General features: G+C 38.2%; 1 protein-coding gene across 12 annotated transcripts in view; it reads left to right on the top strand.

The window, feature by feature from the left end:
- The window catches only part of ZC3H13 (zinc finger CCCH-type containing 13), a 102,523-nt gene that overhangs the window by 40,233 nt on the left and 44,119 nt on the right, over positions 1-18,171 (top strand). For 11 of the 12 annotated variants that reach the window (XM_036458968.2, XM_036458970.2, XM_036458977.2 and 8 more), the window contains exons 6-8: positions 1,051-1,190; positions 4,216-4,376; positions 10,058-10,255. In XM_036458968.2, the coding sequence (XP_036314861.1) occupies positions 1,051-1,190; positions 4,216-4,376; positions 10,058-10,255 (499 nt within the window). The remainder of the gene's footprint in view (positions 1-1,050; positions 1,191-4,215; positions 4,377-10,057; positions 10,256-18,171) is intronic. The other variant, XM_036458978.2, reaches the window with a different exon arrangement.

The raw sequence follows: 18,171 nt of genomic DNA on the forward strand, positions 1-18,171 counted from the left end.
TCAGTCCCCATGATAAGTGGATAGTTGACATTCTATTGTATTTTATCAGTACATGACAATGATGCCCATTTTCTTATGCTTTAAGCAGTCAAGTAGAACTAGATATCTTTGTTTTTTAGTTCATTTTCTTTACTCCAGGTTAAGAACTGGTGTTCTTAAGTGCTAAAAATATAGTTTGAGAAGGCACCTCATTTTGCAATCCATTAAGCCCAACTAGTCATGTGTTAGATTAGAAGTCAGTAAAATTCCCACCTCCAGGCTTTTTGGCATTTATAGCAAATGAGAATGAGATGTTGGGTGGTGGTGCCAATAGCCATTGAAAACTTGTATGTGTTATAATGAAGCAGCTCTGCACACCACCCTTCCTTTTCTTTTCCTTAACCAGATTTCTTCCTTGCTACCACCTCCATTGGAAGAAATGAATGGAAATAGAAACATAGTATCAAACCCACTGAGGAGATGTACAGTTCTAATCTAAGGAACTAGTACAAATCACTTTTAATGAAAATGTTATATATCCTTCAGAAATTAGCTCATGTACACATTAGTATTAAAGATAGTTAACCATAATTAGTTACAAATCAATTGTGCCACTAATTTAAAAAACAACAACATGGAAACAATATTGCACAACTAATGTAACCTTTATTTAGTATTAATGAGTCTCTAAGAAAATAAAAGAGGTAATGATTAATTTTATATGCAGTGTGTAATATTGAAGGCTTTGGTATGTTTAATGTTTAGGATTTATAATTGGGTGTTTTATCTTTTAAAAATCCCATCTCTTAATCAAAACTCCAACTCCCAACAACTCAAAATTACTTCCAGCAAATCCAGAAACCTTAAAAATATTTGGCTTTTCATAAATCAGCCATATTGATTTTAATCCTTTATAGAAACAGTATATTTCTTTTATCTTTTAAAAGTATGTTAATCTAATAAAGGCTCTACTGTTTTGATTTATATAAAAATTATTTGAAAAGATTCTCTAGATTTTATAGAGATTATTATGATAGTTTCTTAAAAGTAATGAGATTTTTTTGTTTAAAGATTCTGACAATGGAGATATTAATTATGATTATGTTCATGAGTTGTCATTGGAAATGAAGCGTCAGAAGATACAGAGGGAATTAATGAAGCTGGAACAAGAAAACATGGAAAAGAGAGAAGAAATTATTATTAAAAAGGAGGTATGCTATTTATTGAAATATGTTAGTCGATAAACATCAACATGAATATTGACCAGAGAACTCATTAGCTTCTGGGCACATCTTAAATTGTATTGGGCTATTGATACACATATTGGTCAACTTGCTCTATATCAGTCATTTCATATGTGTTAATAATTTAATCTTCACATTACGCTATTAGTTAAATAGATAATAAACAGGTGAACAAAACTGAAGTTCTGTTGGCCAGAGTTACCGGCTAATGTAAAATGGGATTTGAATATATATATATATGTCTGTTGTTTAGGCCCATGCTATTTCCAGAATAATTGTTTCATTTCTAAAGAGTAGAGAGAGAATTTATTTGAATATAATTTGTGATTTTTTTAGGAGATTTTTAAATTTCATAATTGCATTTTGTTTTGTTGGTATTAGTATTATTTAAGGGAGTTAATTAGCATTTGTTTTTTGTTTTGTTTTGTTCTTTTATTTATTTTTTTAAATCAATCTTTATTGTTCATATTATTACAAAGGTTCCTCATTTCTTCCCCCCTCCACCAGGTTCCCACCCCACCCTCCGCCCCCTCCCCATCCCCCATTGTCCTCATCCATAGGTGCACAGTTTTTGTTCAGTCTCTTTCTCCCTCCCTTTCCCCGATAGTAAATCCCTTTTCAGATAGTAAATCAGTTACTTAGCATTTTCTCATATCAATAATACTTCCACATGCCCAATGATACACTTCACACAAAAGACATTTCCAAATAGGTCAACGAGCCTCATCCAGGCCCCACCCAAGGCATTCACAGATCAACACCCCAACGCTATACTAACTCAACACATCCAGATCTAAGCCTTCATCACTTGATTCAGCAGACCCTCAAGTTCCCCCAAAAGTTTCCAGCCATGTCTGAGAGGCAGCCGTGGGGCAGGAGCAGGCGAGGAGCGAACTGTTTCGGGCCTGGCTGCTCCAGGCCTGGCCTCTGTTGCTCTGGTTCGTTCCACAACCAGCTGCTCTGGGTCTGGTCGCACCCTACCCGGCTACTCTGGGCCTGGCCGCTCCCAGCCTGGCAACCGCTGCTTCGGGCCTGGCTGCTCCCAGCCTGGCAGCTGCCGCTCCAGGCCTGGCCGCTCCCAGCTTGGCAGCTGCTGCTCCGGGCCTGGCCACACCAGACCCAGCTGCTCCGGGCCTGGCCGCTCCCAGCCTGGCAGCCGCCACTCTGGGCCTGGCCGCACCCGACCCGGCTGCTCTGGGCCTGGCTTCTCCGGGTCTGGGTGTTCCTGGACTGGTCACCCTGGGCTTGGCCGCCTCCGCCTCAGGCCTGGCTGCCACTGCCCCAGGTCTGGCTGCTCCAGTGCTGGCTGTTGATGCTCTGGTTCTGGCTGCTGCTGCTCTGGGGTCTGGCCGTTGCTGCTCCTGGCCCAGCTGCCACTGCCTTGTGCCTGGCCACTCTAGGCCTGGCCGCTGCTGTTCCAACATTCTGTCTTTTTTTTTTTTTTTTTTTTTTAAACGCATTTATGTTGCAGTGTTGGCTGGTGAGTTGAGTTCTGACTTAGTCTTTGATTTTTCAAGATCTTCTTTGTATTCTTTCTTAAGTAATTTTACTATCTTTTGCCCTCACTTGATTTCTTCACATTGAGAACTTCTTTGGTTTCTTCCTCCTTGTCCTGGGAGCTCAGCAGGTTGGCCTGTGGCACCCCTGTGTTCTCCGCAGGCTCCTGAGCTGCTTCAGCCTGTTGCCGGGGTCGGCGCCGCCCAGGAAGCAGCCCCCGGCCTTGGCTCCGTTGCCTGCGCTCAGCGGTCGAAGGCTCACGGGCACCCCCCCCCCCGTCCTGGGGACTCCGTCGCCCGGCTCCCTGCTGGTGCCCCGCTGGCCGGTGTCCGGCAGGGGCTCCTGCTCCTCGTCGCGTTCCTCCAGTCTGGAGCTTTTTTTCTCCTTCCCGCTAGGGGAGTCTAGGATCAGAGTCAACAGACTGTCCTCTACACGCAGTGTGCGCGACTCCAGGGCTCCGCTTTTCACAGCTCCCCCAGGACTCCACCTCACAGCCCCGTCTCCCCCTGCCTGAGCCTGGGTCCCCAGGGTCTGGCCTAGGACTGGGGGTCAGAGCAGTCGAAACAGGGGTCCAACACGGCCGGGGCTCCTGTTCCCTTCCCTCCAGGGCAATCCCACATCAGAGTCAACATTCCTTCCCTTGAAAGCAATGTGCGCGACTCCTGGGGCTCGGCCTTTCGCTGCTCTCCCAGGACTCCACCTCACAGCCCCGTCTTCCTCTGCTTGAGCTTGGGTCCCCAGGGATTGGCCTAGAACTGGGGTTCAGAGCAGTCCGGACTGAGGCTCAGCACCACCGGAGGCTTTGTTTCTTCTGGCTAGGGTAATCCAGTATCAGAGTCAACATTCAGTCCTCTGTGTGCAATGTGCGCGCAACTCCGGGGGCCCTGCTTTTCGCTGCTCCCCTGGGATTCCGCCTCACAGCCCCGTCTCCCCCTGCCGGAGCCTGGGTCCCCCGGTCTGGCCCGTAACTGGGGCTCAGCGCTGCCGGTTCCGGGGTTCAGCCCAGGCAGGGGGTTTTATTTCCTTCCTGCTAGGGAACACCAGGCAGCACCCAGCCCTCTCCTCCTCTCCGGCTGCGACCTCTCCCCGCACGCGTGCGTGTGGGTGCACAGCTTGTCTCCGTACCTTAGGCTTTTTCAGCTCCTCTGATTTTCCTTCTGGTTTTCTCTTTCCTTCTTGTTGTAGCATTTTCAGTTAGTCGACTACCTGTAGCTCTGGGCAATGTCCACTCTACATTTTAGTTGTATTCCATTGAAATTATGTGCTGCTGCGGTTAGATGTCTACCCGAGCAGCCATCTTGGATCCTCTCTCTAATTAGCATTTGTTTAAAGGCATAGGTTCATAAGTCTGACTACTATCAATATATGGCTATCATATAACCCTTAATATTTCATTTTAATTTTGGTATGGTTTAAAAACCAGTGCTTTGATTCCTAATTATTATAACCATGATTGGAGGAGTTTCTGAATTGACCTAGGGAATTTTTTTTACAGGTTTCACCAGAAATGGTTAGATCAAAGTTATCTCCATCACATTCTCTAAGGAAGTCTAGCAAATCTCCAAAGCGAAAATCAAGCCCTAAGTCATCATCTTCAACTAGCAAGAAGGACAGGAAGACAACTACAGTATCCTCTCCCATGTTGGACCAGCAAAGGTTAGTAAGGTAATAAATAGTGCTGGGAAGAAATAGCTTTTTCTGACATTATACTCTTAAGGAATTAGTAGATTGCAGAAGGGTACTTTTAATACATTCAGTATTTAATGTAATAAAGTTACAGAACAATAAAACAAATATCTGTCACATCTACATATACTTCAGAACTTCCTATTTTTTAAGAAATGAAACATAATATTTCCTATTTTTCCCCTCTTGAATTTTGTTTTATACTTGTGCATGTCTTTGTACTTTCATAGTATGTATTATTTTGCAATATATAGTATTTTCATCAATTTAACCTTAATACAGATACATTATAACTTTTTCACTTAACATGTTTTACATTTATATGTATTGATATATGTAGCTTGTTTTTTTGTATCTATACATATTAATCTAGTTGAATATTTAAGTTGTTTCTAGTTTTTAGCTATTAGAAATGATACATAATGAACTTATTTTTTGTCATGTGTACATGATCAAGAGATTAAATTCTTTACAGTATATATGTAGCAATAATAATATAGTATTTAGTTTTATTGTAGTAGCCATTTGAAGAAATAAAAGCAGAAATGATTAAATTTTGTTACATTGTAAGACTGTGATGTCTAACTCAATTTTTATCTTTCTGCTAAGTTTTTCCATTTTTCTTTACTGAACATAATTTGTATTCCCTTTGTGTGTATCAAATTTTAATTATATCCCCCTCGTTATATTGTTTATATTATAATTTAGCTGTGGCATACATGTTTTACAACCTCTATTAAATTTAAGCTCCTTGTAGATTGGGATTTTTTTTAATATATTTTTTTATTGATTTTGGAGAGAGGGGGAGGGAGAAGGAGAAACATCGATGTGAAAGAGAAACATTAATTGGCTGCCTCCTGTATGCCCCTTACTGGAGACCAAACCTGCACCCGGGGCATGCGCACTGACCTCCAGGTTCATAGGTCTGTGCTCAACTACTGAGTGACACTGGCCAGGCTATAATAGGTCTTGATGGTCATTGTTCTATCTTCGCAAAGTACCTAGTTTTGCATAGAGTTTTGCATTTTAATGGGGCATTTTGTAGAGATGACTTGATCCTTTCCTTTGCTCTTGGGATTGAGTAAATAATGGCAAGTGATATGGAAGAGGTTAAACATAGAGTGATGTGATTTACCCCTATTTGCTTTATATCCACTTGGTTAACCAATTATTAACTTTTCCTCAATTTCATTTATTTTTCTCTCAACAAACAGCATACCAGAAATATTTTTTTTATTTTCTTATCTTTCTATTTATAAAATCTTTGATGCAAGAAAATAGAATCTTTGAAATTTAATCTTTTCATAGAAATCATAACTATTTGGATGAGTGGTTAGTTGTATCCTGTTCTTTTTCATGTAGTCATCTCTTACTGCTCACTTATCTTGTGATAAAATTTAGCATGACTAATTACTTATTGACTTAACTGTGATATTTCCTGTATTCTACAATGTTGTTGACTTTAAGATTTACGATTAATTTAATAATAGAAGCAGAAGGATCTGGAAAACAATACATTATAGGTACAAAGAAAACATTGCATTGTACATACCATTTTTTAGCTCTGCAGTTTACCTAGAGTGTGTCAGATCATCAGCTTTTAGTTTCATTTCTTGGTCATACTGTAAAATGTTTGAAGACATTATATTAAGCAACAAATAAGGATTAGAATTTCAGTTAAAATTCAGTGGAATGTTGCAACCAATGACAGTCAACTGAGGTAACAATCAGGTAAACAAACTTCTGGGTCTTAGTCTTACATAGTTATTAAATTGGGGTGGCAGAGATAATTACAAATTAAAACTGACCATTCTCCCTGAGAGCTGCCAGTTTTCTTTTACTTTCATTGTGAGATATAGTCTGATAGTAAACTTTATGTAGATATGTGAGATATAGTGTGGCTTAGAACCAGCAAATGTATTATCTGTTTTGGCCATCTTCAAGCATGTCAAACTCACAGCCCAAGGGCCACATGTGACTCACAACGAATATTTTTGCAGCCTAGCCAATATAATGGTATGTAAGAAATTTTTTAATTAAAATTTCATAACTTAATTTTTATAATATCCTATTGTACATATCCTATCTAATAAAGAAGGAATATGCTAATTGACAGTCATGCCCTCACAAAGATGGAGGCACCCACAGCAAATAAGGAGGGAATGTGTAATTGACTGCCATGCCCTTAAAGATGGCGACATCCACAGCCACAAGATAATGGTGCCCAGGCTCCTCATCCCCCAGCCAGCTCAAGGCACTGGCAAGCCTCAGATGGCGGCTGCTGAGGTGCCCAGGGCTGGCCCAAGGTGCAGACAAACCTTGGATGGAAGCTGCTCAAGGCTCAGGTAACCAAGACTGGCCAAGGCTTATGTTGCTGGCAGTGGCAGCAGCAGAGGTGTGATGGGGTCATTACCTTCCCCTGCTTGCCAGGTCACCTCCCACTTCTGAGGGCTCCCGGACTATGAGAGGGGGCTGGCCGGGCTGAGGGACCCCCCTCCAGTGCATGAATTTTCATGCACCAGGCCTCTAGTGATTAATAACAAATTACAACGTTGCTAATGACTAATTATTACCATCATGTTGTATTCATTTCCCTTAAGTGCCTTACACTCAGGCACACCATTTCTCTCCACTAATTCAGGTACACCATTTCTCTTCACTAATTCTAGCAGCAAATATTTTAGCAGCTGATTGCCACATCATTAGTCTTAGACTGACATTTGGTGTGCACAATAGAAAATATTTTGTTTTTGGAAACCAAAAATATAGATTTATTTGCCTTATACGTATTAATTTGTGCAGTTATTCAGTGTCTGGTAAACTAATGTTCAAGGATATACCTCCCTCCCCACCTCCTTCCTTGTGCACAAATTTTATACATCTGGCCTCTAGTCTATGATAATAAGAAATAGGGATAAAGGAATAAGAGAACTAAATTTTCTGAATGGTCACCATAACTCAATTGCTTTTATAGTGTTATTTTTTTTTTAAACTTTATCACCATTTTGAGGAAGTTACTGTACATTATCCTTTTATAGCTACAGAATCTTTGTGTTAGAGAACTCAAGGTCACAGGAAGTAAGTTCTGAGATTCAGGCTCAAGACGTCATTTATAAAATCAATAGATAGTAAAATGAGTGGCTAGTGAAAACTTGCCAAATGTATGCAATGAAAAGGCTAATTAACAACTCAGTACCAGACTAAATACTCATTGATACAGAAAATGGGAAAAATTGAAATATAATTTTAGTACAGTTTGAGAGGATACTGTATTGACATGATAAGAGCATTTGATGAAAATATGAGCAATCTGTGAAGAAATATATTTTGGAAGAAGAAACAATTTTTAAACTGAAAATTGTGCAATCATGAGATTGTCAAATTTAGAATTAGGAGAATGAGTCTTGCTTAAAGGCAAAATTACCAAATTTAGGACATATTTAGATAATAGGAAAGCAGAGGATTATAGAAAATAACAGAGGATTATAGAAAAGCAGAGGATTGTAGGAAATAACAAAAAATTAAGAAATGGAAGAGAGTTCCAGGATATTCATTAAATTATAATAAAAAAACAGAAATACTTAGTCATATAGCAAACTGATTAAATAAAGTAGAAGAGATTGATTTAAAGACTTGAGGTTTCAAATGGAAATAGCTCACTGAGTACTGAAAAAAGATTTTAAAAAAGAAAATTATTTATCTTGAGAGTTTCAAAAAAATATTTTTGTTTTAGAGAGAGACATCAATGGCAGAAAGATACATAGATTGTTTGTCTCCCATATACTCCTCAACCAGGGATTGAACCTACAATATTGGTATGTGCCCTGATCTGGAATCATACCCACCTTAAGGCATATGGGATGTTACTCCAACCAGCTTAGCCACACCAGCCAGGGAATTTTGGGGAAATGTTTAATGTCTACGGAATAATATATACATCCCAGCAGAAAAAAACAAGTAACTTTCATAGGAAAAAAAAGAACTCTCTTTGGACTTTTTTGAAGATAGTGTGAAAGTACTTAATAGAATTTTGAGGGAAAAGAATAGTGATACCAAAATGCTGCATTCGGTCAAATTGTTGTTCAAGTATAACATAAAGACAGATAATTTGGGGCCATGATCAGCAAACTGTGGCTCTCGAGCCACATGTAGCTCTTTGGCCCGTTGAGTGTGGCTCTTCCTCAAAATACCACAGCCTGGGCAAGTCTATTTTGAAGAAGTGGCGATAAAAGAAGTTTAAATTTAAAAAATTTGGCTCTCAAAAGAAATTTCAATCATTGTACTGTTTATATTTGACTCTGTTGACTAATGAATTTGCCGACCACTGATTTGGGGTATATAAAGGCTCAAAGTTATACCATTTAGATAAAATTACTTAAAGTGACAAATGAAAGATCATAAGCTATTAATTCTAGGTAGGTTAAATATGAAATACAAAATTTCAGAATTTTAGAGGACTGTCTTTATAATTTAAATGTTGTAAAAAAGATTTTTTTTTAAATAAGACTCAAAGATTTAAATGTTTACTAACAATGCTTAAGATTTCATTTATAGTTAATATAATTGTGTGTTCTTTGTAATGATAAAAGTATAGAAGCCATTTAAAAACTATTAATATGGCCCTAACTGGTTTGGCTCAGTGGATAGAGCATAGGCCTACAGACTCAATGGTCCCAGGTTCGATTCCGGTCAAAGGCATGTACCTTGGTTTCAGGCACATCCCCAATGGGCGGTGTGCAGTAGGCAGTTGATTGATGTTTCTCTCTAATCAATGTTTCTGGCTCCCTCTTCTTCTCCCTTCCTCTCTGTAAAAAAATCAATAATTTTTTTTAAACTATCAATGTGTAATTAAAAAAAAAAGTTATAGAATATATGTATACAAGGAAATTCCATACAATCTATAATAATAATCTAAATCTACATTTTGTTATAGACAGATACCCATATTATATTTAGTACAAAAACCTTTTTGTACTAAATATACGAATTTAGTACAAAAAGTAGGATTGTGTGTGGCAGGGGAGGGAGGGAAAGAGACATGGAAATAGTGTGAACATATATCCAAGGTTTTAACAATGGTTATCCTTGGGTGATGGAACTATAGGTGATTTTTACTTTCTTCATCTACTTTTCTATATAAACTTTAACCCTTTGCACTCCGAACCATTCTGGACATTGGCTATCAGCTACTTGACGCTACTTTGCGAAACGTGTGTTGAGTTAACTCAATTCCCCGTAATCACTAATAAACTGCAATGTCCCCTGAGAGGGGACATCCGAGTGATATGCTAGAATTCTGATGTCCCCTGAGAGGGGACAGCGGAGTGCAAAGGGTTAAAAAAAAATCACCTCCCGTTCATGCAATTCTTTTATTATTTCATTTCCTGAATCTCTTCCTACTCCACCTCTGTCTTAGACACCTACCCTGTAAATTATGTAATAAGTATTAATGATATAAATAACAAGTAAATTATTTCTTTGCTCATTTCTGGTTTTTTCCTAGATATTGATTACTAATATAAAAAATATTCAAAGGCAAGTTTTAAGGAATGCCACCATTTTTAAAATGTTGTTTGTTAAAATGAGAAAAATATCCATTAGACCTTCTAAAAGTATTTGGATCTCTAATGATAACTTTGTGTTATCTTCAGGAATTCAAAAAGCAACCAAAGTAAAAAGAAAGGACCTCGAACTCCTAGTCCACCTCCTCCTTTACAGGAAGATATTGCTCTGGGAAAAAAATATAAAGAAAAGTATAAAGTAAAAGATAGGATAGAAGAAAAACCTAGAGATGGAAAGGACAGAGGACGGGATTTTGAAAGACAAAGAGAAAAAAGAGACAAGCCCAGGTAAGGAGGATTCTGACTTGTTGACAATCTTGCTTTTTGTAGAATCTAAAATACTCAGGAGCTCTTAGGCATTACTGTAATGGATTTTTTAGTGGTAGTAAACAGTTTATGCATACTTAATCATACCCATATTGAGTTATGGATAATTCAGTAAATATTAACATTTTTTATTGTGATTAAAAAACAAAATTTCCTATCTTCATTTTTAAGTGTACAGTTCTGTAGTGTTAACTATATTCACATTGTCATGAAACACATCTCCTGAACTTTTCCTTGAAAATCTGAAACTCTAGACTCATTAAAAAATTTCCTTCCCCTCTCCCCTTGCTCCCAACTTCTCAGTCCCTAGTAACCACTAATCTACTTTCTATTTCTGTATCTATCCACGTTAGATACTTCATATAAATGGAATAACTTGTCTTTTTGTGATTAGCATAAAGTCTTAGGAGTTCATCCATGTTGAAGTGTGTGCCAGGATTGCCTTCCTTTTTTAAGCTGAGTGATATTTTATTGTCTGTATATACCACATTTGTTTATCCATTCATCTCTCAGTGGACATATGGATTGCTTCTGTCTCCTGGCTATTGTGAATAGTGCTATTATAAATATGGGTTTAGTATGTTGATCTTTTGGTTCACAAGATTTATGAAAGTTTTACAGATTGGATAGGGATGTTTTATCCTTAATATTTTAAATTCATTTTGAAATTCTTTCATGAAACTAATATTTCCTCAAGAAAATATATAACTCTAGACCTCTTAGTCTCTTTTCTTTTTGAATTACAATGTAATAGAAAATACACAAACCTTGAATTTGCACAAACAGGACTTGTATCTTGGCTCTGCAAGTTACTTGATGTAAAGTATTTGTTTTCTCTGTTTATTTCACTGAAAATATGCATGATACTACCTCATAGGATAGAGGTGAGGATTAAATAAGGTAAAGCTTAAAAATATAAGCAAAGTGCTCAATAAATATACTCTTTATCTTTCTACTTCGGTAATAATTTACCACATAGTAATATTTAAATATGCCTTTTCATTTGCAGGTTTTCACTTAATCGAATGTTGCCATAAAATTATTTAGTTTTTCTAATTTTTATTCTTTTTTTCTGTTGCTGATGCAGTATTGTTAGATTTAGAATCAGCTGTTAGAAATAAGGATACATGCCCAAACTTTGCTGCACGTTGGAATCACTTGAGTGTCTTTAAAAAGTATTGCTACCCAATTCCAGTCCCCAGGTGTTCTGATTTATTTAATATAGGTTGCTACCTCGGTATCCAGATTTTGAAAGCTCACTAGAATTCCAGTGTTCAGCAAAGGTTGGGAATCATAAATTGTGATTTATTCTCTCATTTAAAGAAGGTCAGAGGGAGGTGGGTCTGAGACTGATAGCCTATTCCTCAATGTCATGACACTAGATTCCTTGTGCATGCTCACTTTTCAAGCAAAGAGTTAGATATCTCACGGTTAAATTTGACTGCTAATGCCTTTACTTCCATATTCCAGGCAATAGGAAAAATTAAAGGAAGAAAGCTTTAATCTTCCAAGAAATCTCACACACTATTTCCCCTTACATCCTGTTGACCAGAATTTACTCACATGGCTACGTTTAGCTATGAAGGCATCTTGAAAATATAATCCTTTAGCTGCACATATATCTTAAGCAAGTAAAATTGGGATTACTAACAGCAAGGAGAGAATAAGTGTTGGGATAGGACAGTGGTCGGCAAACTCATTAGTTAACAAAGCCAAATATTCAACAGTACAATGACTGAAATTTCTTTTGAGAGCCAAATTTTTTAAACTTCTAATGCCATTCAAAATAGGCTGGCCCACGCCATGGTATTTTGTGGAAGAGCCACACTCAAAGGGCCAAAGAGCCGCATGTGTCTCGAGAGGTTTGTCAACCACGGGGATAGGACATTGCAGTCTCTACTACACCTGTGAGATGCCATTTCTCCTCATGTTATTAAGTAATAAGATCATTAGAGTAAAACCAGTATTGTCTGGCCCTTTATATGGGAAAATCTGTGAAATGGTATTTGTAATATTACTAAGAATAAATTATCTATCTAATAAGCAGTTATAACTTTGTAAGTTTGTCAAAACCCAGTAATTTCCCAAAAATATATTTCGGTGGTAAGCTTAGTCCTTTCTTTGTCTTCATAAGAGATCTTATCTAACTTATTTAGGTAGATGAAATTTTTTCTTCCCTCTCCCCTGTGGTGACTTAGAAGAACCAGAATGATTATCTCAGCTGTGTCTAGGATCTGGCAACATTGTGTTTTACTGGAGCAATAAGAAAGTGGTTAATTGGCACATTCACAATTCCTGAACATAATTTTCTAAAATATACATTGCATTTTATTCAATCCAATAGCTATGTTTTGAAAATGACATATAAATCAGATATAAATTATGTTAAATGTTCTAGACTTACAGTTTAAGAAGTTTTGATTCTTCTCTGATGGTTCTTGGTGTTCTTATTTGACCCAGAAATTTCTGAAAGGTGGTTCTTAGCATATGTCCCTACATATTTCATCATTGAAACAATAACACATTTTGTATTAGGAGAAATTGAGGTTGATTATTCATTTTCCAGTTTTTCTTTCTGGCTGTCCAATAATTGCCTGTTAAAATTAATTTATGTTGTTATATCTAGATGTATTTTCAAATAAAAATACAGCAGATTCTCAACATCATTTTGTTATAATATCGATGAGGTGCCATAGGAACTTAACTCTTGTTTATATCATTTAGTCTGTGGTAAAATTTGTCATGTTTTACATTATTTTACTTAAAGTTGTAGAACCCATCAATGTTAAGTGAGGACTTACTATATGCTAATTTATATATTTGTTCAATAGTAATTGAATTCCTAAAATATGTTATAGGTTCTGTTCTAAAAGCTGGTGATGCAGCAGTGAAATGTTGTCAGAAGCTATGGGGTGGAAGTAATAAGAGTAAGAATGTGTGTGTAAATTATCTTTTTGAATATGGATTTTTTCCCCTTCCTTCCAAGTAAGACTTCTTAGGCCTATTTACCTAATATTCGGGGGGGGGGGGAGGGGGGGGGGAGGTTGTTTCAGTGGTTTCCTATTGAATTACTAGAAAAGTATGCATACACATGGGACAAATGATGCAAGAAAACCACGTGACCCATTAAGTCCCTGTGTCTCAGTTCTACATCATTTTAAATCAGGGGCTGATAACCTGAGGTCCATTGGTGGGTTTTAGTACTCTGCAAATTTCTTGATACTTGGGTAAAAATTTGCCCCTGTGTTTTGGTGAGGGAGAATACCCATAAGTTTCCAAGCAAAATTTATTTCCTTGGATTTCCCCCTCCAAAAATTTTTTTAAGAATTCTTAAACATTCCTTAGGCCTCTGTCACTGATCTGCCATCCAGGATTTGAGTAGTATTCTCAGAAATCTACATTGGCCACATTAACTTTGTTAAAAATATATTCTGGCCCTGGCTGAGGTTCCTCAGTAGTAGTGGTTAGAACATGTACCAGGGATCGAAGAGTTGCAGATTCGATTCTATTCAAGGACATGTACCTCCATTGGAGGCTCCATCCCTTGCCCCAGTTGGGCCCATGCTGGGGACAAACAATCAATGTGTCTCTCTCACGTTAGAAAAAATATTGGGTGGGGATTAAATAATAATAAATACAAATTTAGAAATAAAAAAAGAATATATTCTGTTCCCAGGACATTTATTAACTAGAATAACACTAAAATCTATTGTGTAGTTGCTTTTGAAGTGAATAGCTTGGAGGCCACAGTTATTAAACAAATGTTAGTTAATATCTTTCATTTTGAACAGTAGAATTTACTCACTGAATTATTTATCTAACATTGATTAAAATCTGAATACTACTGGTTTATAAAATAAAAGACATATGGGCTTACTTTGTTATTTTGCTTTTAGAAAATGTAGCAGTTTCCCATAATTTTTAAAAATAAATTTTTCAAAATCTAATCTGAATAGAAAATAGTAAAATCTTGATTACCTGGAACTCACCTGAATCATTATTTGCAGAGATTATTATGTTCTTTGTTTGTTTTTAATTTAAATTATTTATTGTTTAAAGTATTACATACATTTCCTTTTTTTCCCATTGACCTCTCCCTGGCCACATTCACCCCCCAGCACAAGCCTTGGCCCCCCTACTGTCTGTGTCTTCGGGATATGATTATATGCATACATATAAGTCCTTTGGTTGATATCTTACACCTCCCCCGCCCCCACCTTCCCTATGAGGTTGGACAGACTATTTGATGATTCTACTAGGTGTATATCAGTTAGTAATACGGATTTTGTAATACAATAATTTCAAGAGAATCAAAGTAATGTTCATTGCTAGCTACACATTTCCCCCATCTTTCAAGTAATTTGTGGATACCATCCCAATAGAACTTTACTTGTTTTGAAGCAAACCATTCAGAGACCCAATTTTCCACTTCTTCATGCATTTTGAAGTGCTGCTCAGAAAGTGTGTGTGCCATTGATCGGAACAGGTGGTAATATGAAGGAGCAAGGTCTGCTGAATACAGTGGATGGGTTAATACTGCCAAGGCAAGATCTTTTATGTGTCTTTAACTGGTTTTGAAGTGTGTGATATTGCTTTATCATGAAGCAAAATTACTTTGCCGTATCTTCTGGCCTATTCTGGTCAATTCACGACCAAAGTGTGCTTCAAATTGACTATGTTGTCGATAGCTATCAGTATTAACAGTTTCACCTGGTTTTAGCTATCAGTATTAACAGTTTCACCTGGTTTTAGAAGCTTATAATACACCACACCTTCCTGATCCCACCAAACACAGAGCACTTTCTTCTTTCCAAACCGATTTGGCCTTGCAGTCAATGTTGATGGTTGACCTGGATCAACCCATGATTTCTTGCATTTGGGATTCTCCAAATAAATCCACTTTTCATTGCCAGTCACAATTCAATGTAAAAAAGACTTTCTTTCATGCTGTTGAAGCAACATTTTATTGATAACTTCTCTGTTTTCCATTTGTCTTTCATTCAGTTGATGTGGTACCCATTTTCCTTCCTTTAAAATCTTTCTTATTGCTTGTGAATGATTAGAAATTGTTTGCTGAGCAACGTTTGATCTTTCTGCAAGTTGTTTTTGAGTTTGACACTCATCTTCATCCAATAATGCTTGTAATTGTTGGCCTTCAAACTTTTTCGGTTGACCTGGACATTGTTGTTGTTTGTTTTGTTTTGTTTTGAGGTAGGCCTGTAGAGTTATAAACGTGCCTTTCAGGACTGCTTTCACTGTGTCCCATAGATTTTGGATTGTTGTGTTTTCATTGTCATTTGTTTTCAGGATGCTTTTTATTTCTTCTTTGATAACCCAATCATTATTTAATAGCCTCTAAGTGCTTGATTTTTGTTTTTCATTGTTTTTATTGTAGTTGCTTCTGAATTTTATGCTTTTGTGATTCTAAAAGATGCTTGATTTGATATCTATATTGTTGAATTTCAAGAGACTTTGCCTTTGTCACAATATGTGGTTTATCTTTGAAAATGTCCTGTGTGCACTTGAGAAAAATGTATATTCTGAAGCTTTGGAGTGAAATGTTCTGAAGATGTCAATTATTTCCATCTGATCTAGTGAGTCATTTGATAATGCTATTTCTTTTCTCTCCCTCTCCCCCTTTTCCTCTTTTCCCCCCTTCCTCTCTTCCTCTCTTCCCCTTTCCCCCGTCTCTTTCCCCTTCTCCCTCATCATTTCCATTCTGTAATTTGCTTTAGAAGAGAGATAACTTGCAGGAAAGTTCAAATTGAATACTTAGTCAGAAAAATTACTTATAAAAGGAATATTGTGTCTCAATATCCCTAACTTAACCTATTATATCTAGATAATCCTATTGTAGATGTTACACTGATGGTTTAGTATACCTATAATATTTTCCTGCATTTCTGAGTATTTCTTTTTTATAGTTCCAATGTCCTTTATTATGCTGTTGAAATTCTTACTAAGTTCCTTGAGCATTAGTATAACAAGTATTTTGAACTCTGCATCTAGTAGATTGCTTGTCTCCATTTTGTTTAGTTCTTTTCCTATAGTTTTGTTCTGTTCCTTCTTTTCGGACATGTTTCTTTGATTCCTCCTTTTCTCAGCATCCCTATGTTTGTTTCTATGTATAAGGTAAAGCTGTTATATCTCCTGGGCTTGGTAAAGTGACTTACTGTAGAAGGCGTCCTGTATAATCTAATGGCTTAGCTTCCACGGTCACATGCACTAGGCACTCCAGCTTGTTCCCTTCCGCAATCTTATGTGGACTGTATACACCCTTCTATTGTAGTTGATCCTTGATTGCTGTTGGCACGTCAATGGAAGGGATTTATTCCCAGGCCAATGAGCTGCAAGGACTAGCTAGCTATGACCACCAACCACTGTGGAGAATGAGCTGTACAGGGCCCACCCCACAGAGATGGGTCTGCATTAGTGGGGCACTAGTGCCTGCTGAATCTGCCCCAGAGTGTGTCACTTTTGGAGGTGGTTAGATAGTGCTTCAATGTGTTCTGAAGCTGTCCACCAGGTGCACTGGCTCTGGGACTTCCTGAGAAGTGCAGCCAAGGTCAGCTACCACCTGTCTGGGGCCACCCAGCATGAGCCTCAAAGTAATGGCAGGTGGTTGCTACTTGAGCTAGCATTAGAGGTGCCCAGGCAAGGCCAAGCTGGAAACTATGGTCAGCTGCTGCTAATACCAAGCCTGGGGCCATTTAGTGAATGGTTAAGGCACATGTGTCAAACACAAGGCCCGCGGGCCAAATCCGTCCTGCCAGGCCTTGCAATGTGGCCCACACCACGCTGTCATCACTGCACTCCGCTGCGTTTCCATCACAATGACAGTTTATGACTGTTCAGTAAACCATTCGGCCCGCGATTTAGGCTGGATTTTAGATTTTGGCCCCTTCTCTGATTGAGTTCGACACCCCTAGGTTAAGGGCACACTGAGGCCAGATGCTGCTTGTTTGAGAAATTTTAGGAAAGTCTGAAGCATGAGCCATGACAGGCCATTTGTATGGAAAAAGCTTGGGTGTGTCTACCAGTTTGGTGGAGCAAGATTTCAGGGAATCACCAGAGCAGGGTTAATAGTATTACTCAGGTTGATGGAGATTCAGAATTAGCACCTACCTGCTGACTCTATTGGGGGGGAGGGGTAGTCTCAGAAAATGTTCAGTGTCCTCTGCAAGCAATTTTGTCTAGTAGAAAGCTATACCCTCAGTTCTCTCCCGATGCCAGACAATTCACTTCCTCTACATATGCCCTGGTACCTTTTGATGTATTTCCCCAGCACTGGAGCTGGGAGGGAGGGAGTTTGAGTAAGTGAATGCACAGGAACCTTTAAAAGGAACTGCTTGGCCGAAACCAGTTTGGCTAAGTGGTAGAGCGTCGGTCTGTGGACTGAAAGGTCCCAGGTTCGATTCCCGTCAAGGGCATGTACATTGGTTGTGGGCACATCCCCGGTAGGGGGTGTGCAAGAGGCAGCTGGTCGATGTTTCTAGCTCTCTATCTCTCTCCCTTCCTCTCTGTAAAAAATCAATAAAATATATTTTTTAAAAATAATAATAATAAAAGGAACTGCTTGGAACTCCAACAACCTGATATTACTCGGCCTCAATCCTTACTGATTTTTATAGCCAGAAGTTATGGGGACTTCTCTTCCTGGCACTGGAACCCTGGTGGGGAAGTTGGGAGGCTGTTTGGAGGCTGGGACCCCTTACTTCACAGGGGGTACCTCCACAGCTGAGGTAGTTCTCCCCTCCCAATATTTACCCACTGTACGTGGATGTGGGAACCAGCCCATTCTAGATCTCTGACCCTACTGCCAGTCTCAATGTGGCTTATTCTTTGAATCCGTAGTTGTAGGACTTCCATTTAGCTAG

The sequence above is a fragment of the Pipistrellus kuhlii genome, unplaced genomic scaffold (assembly GCF_014108245.1).
Source record: "Pipistrellus kuhlii isolate mPipKuh1 unplaced genomic scaffold, mPipKuh1.p scaffold_m20_p_3, whole genome shotgun sequence".
NCBI lineage: Eukaryota > Metazoa > Chordata > Mammalia > Chiroptera > Vespertilionidae > Pipistrellus > Pipistrellus kuhlii.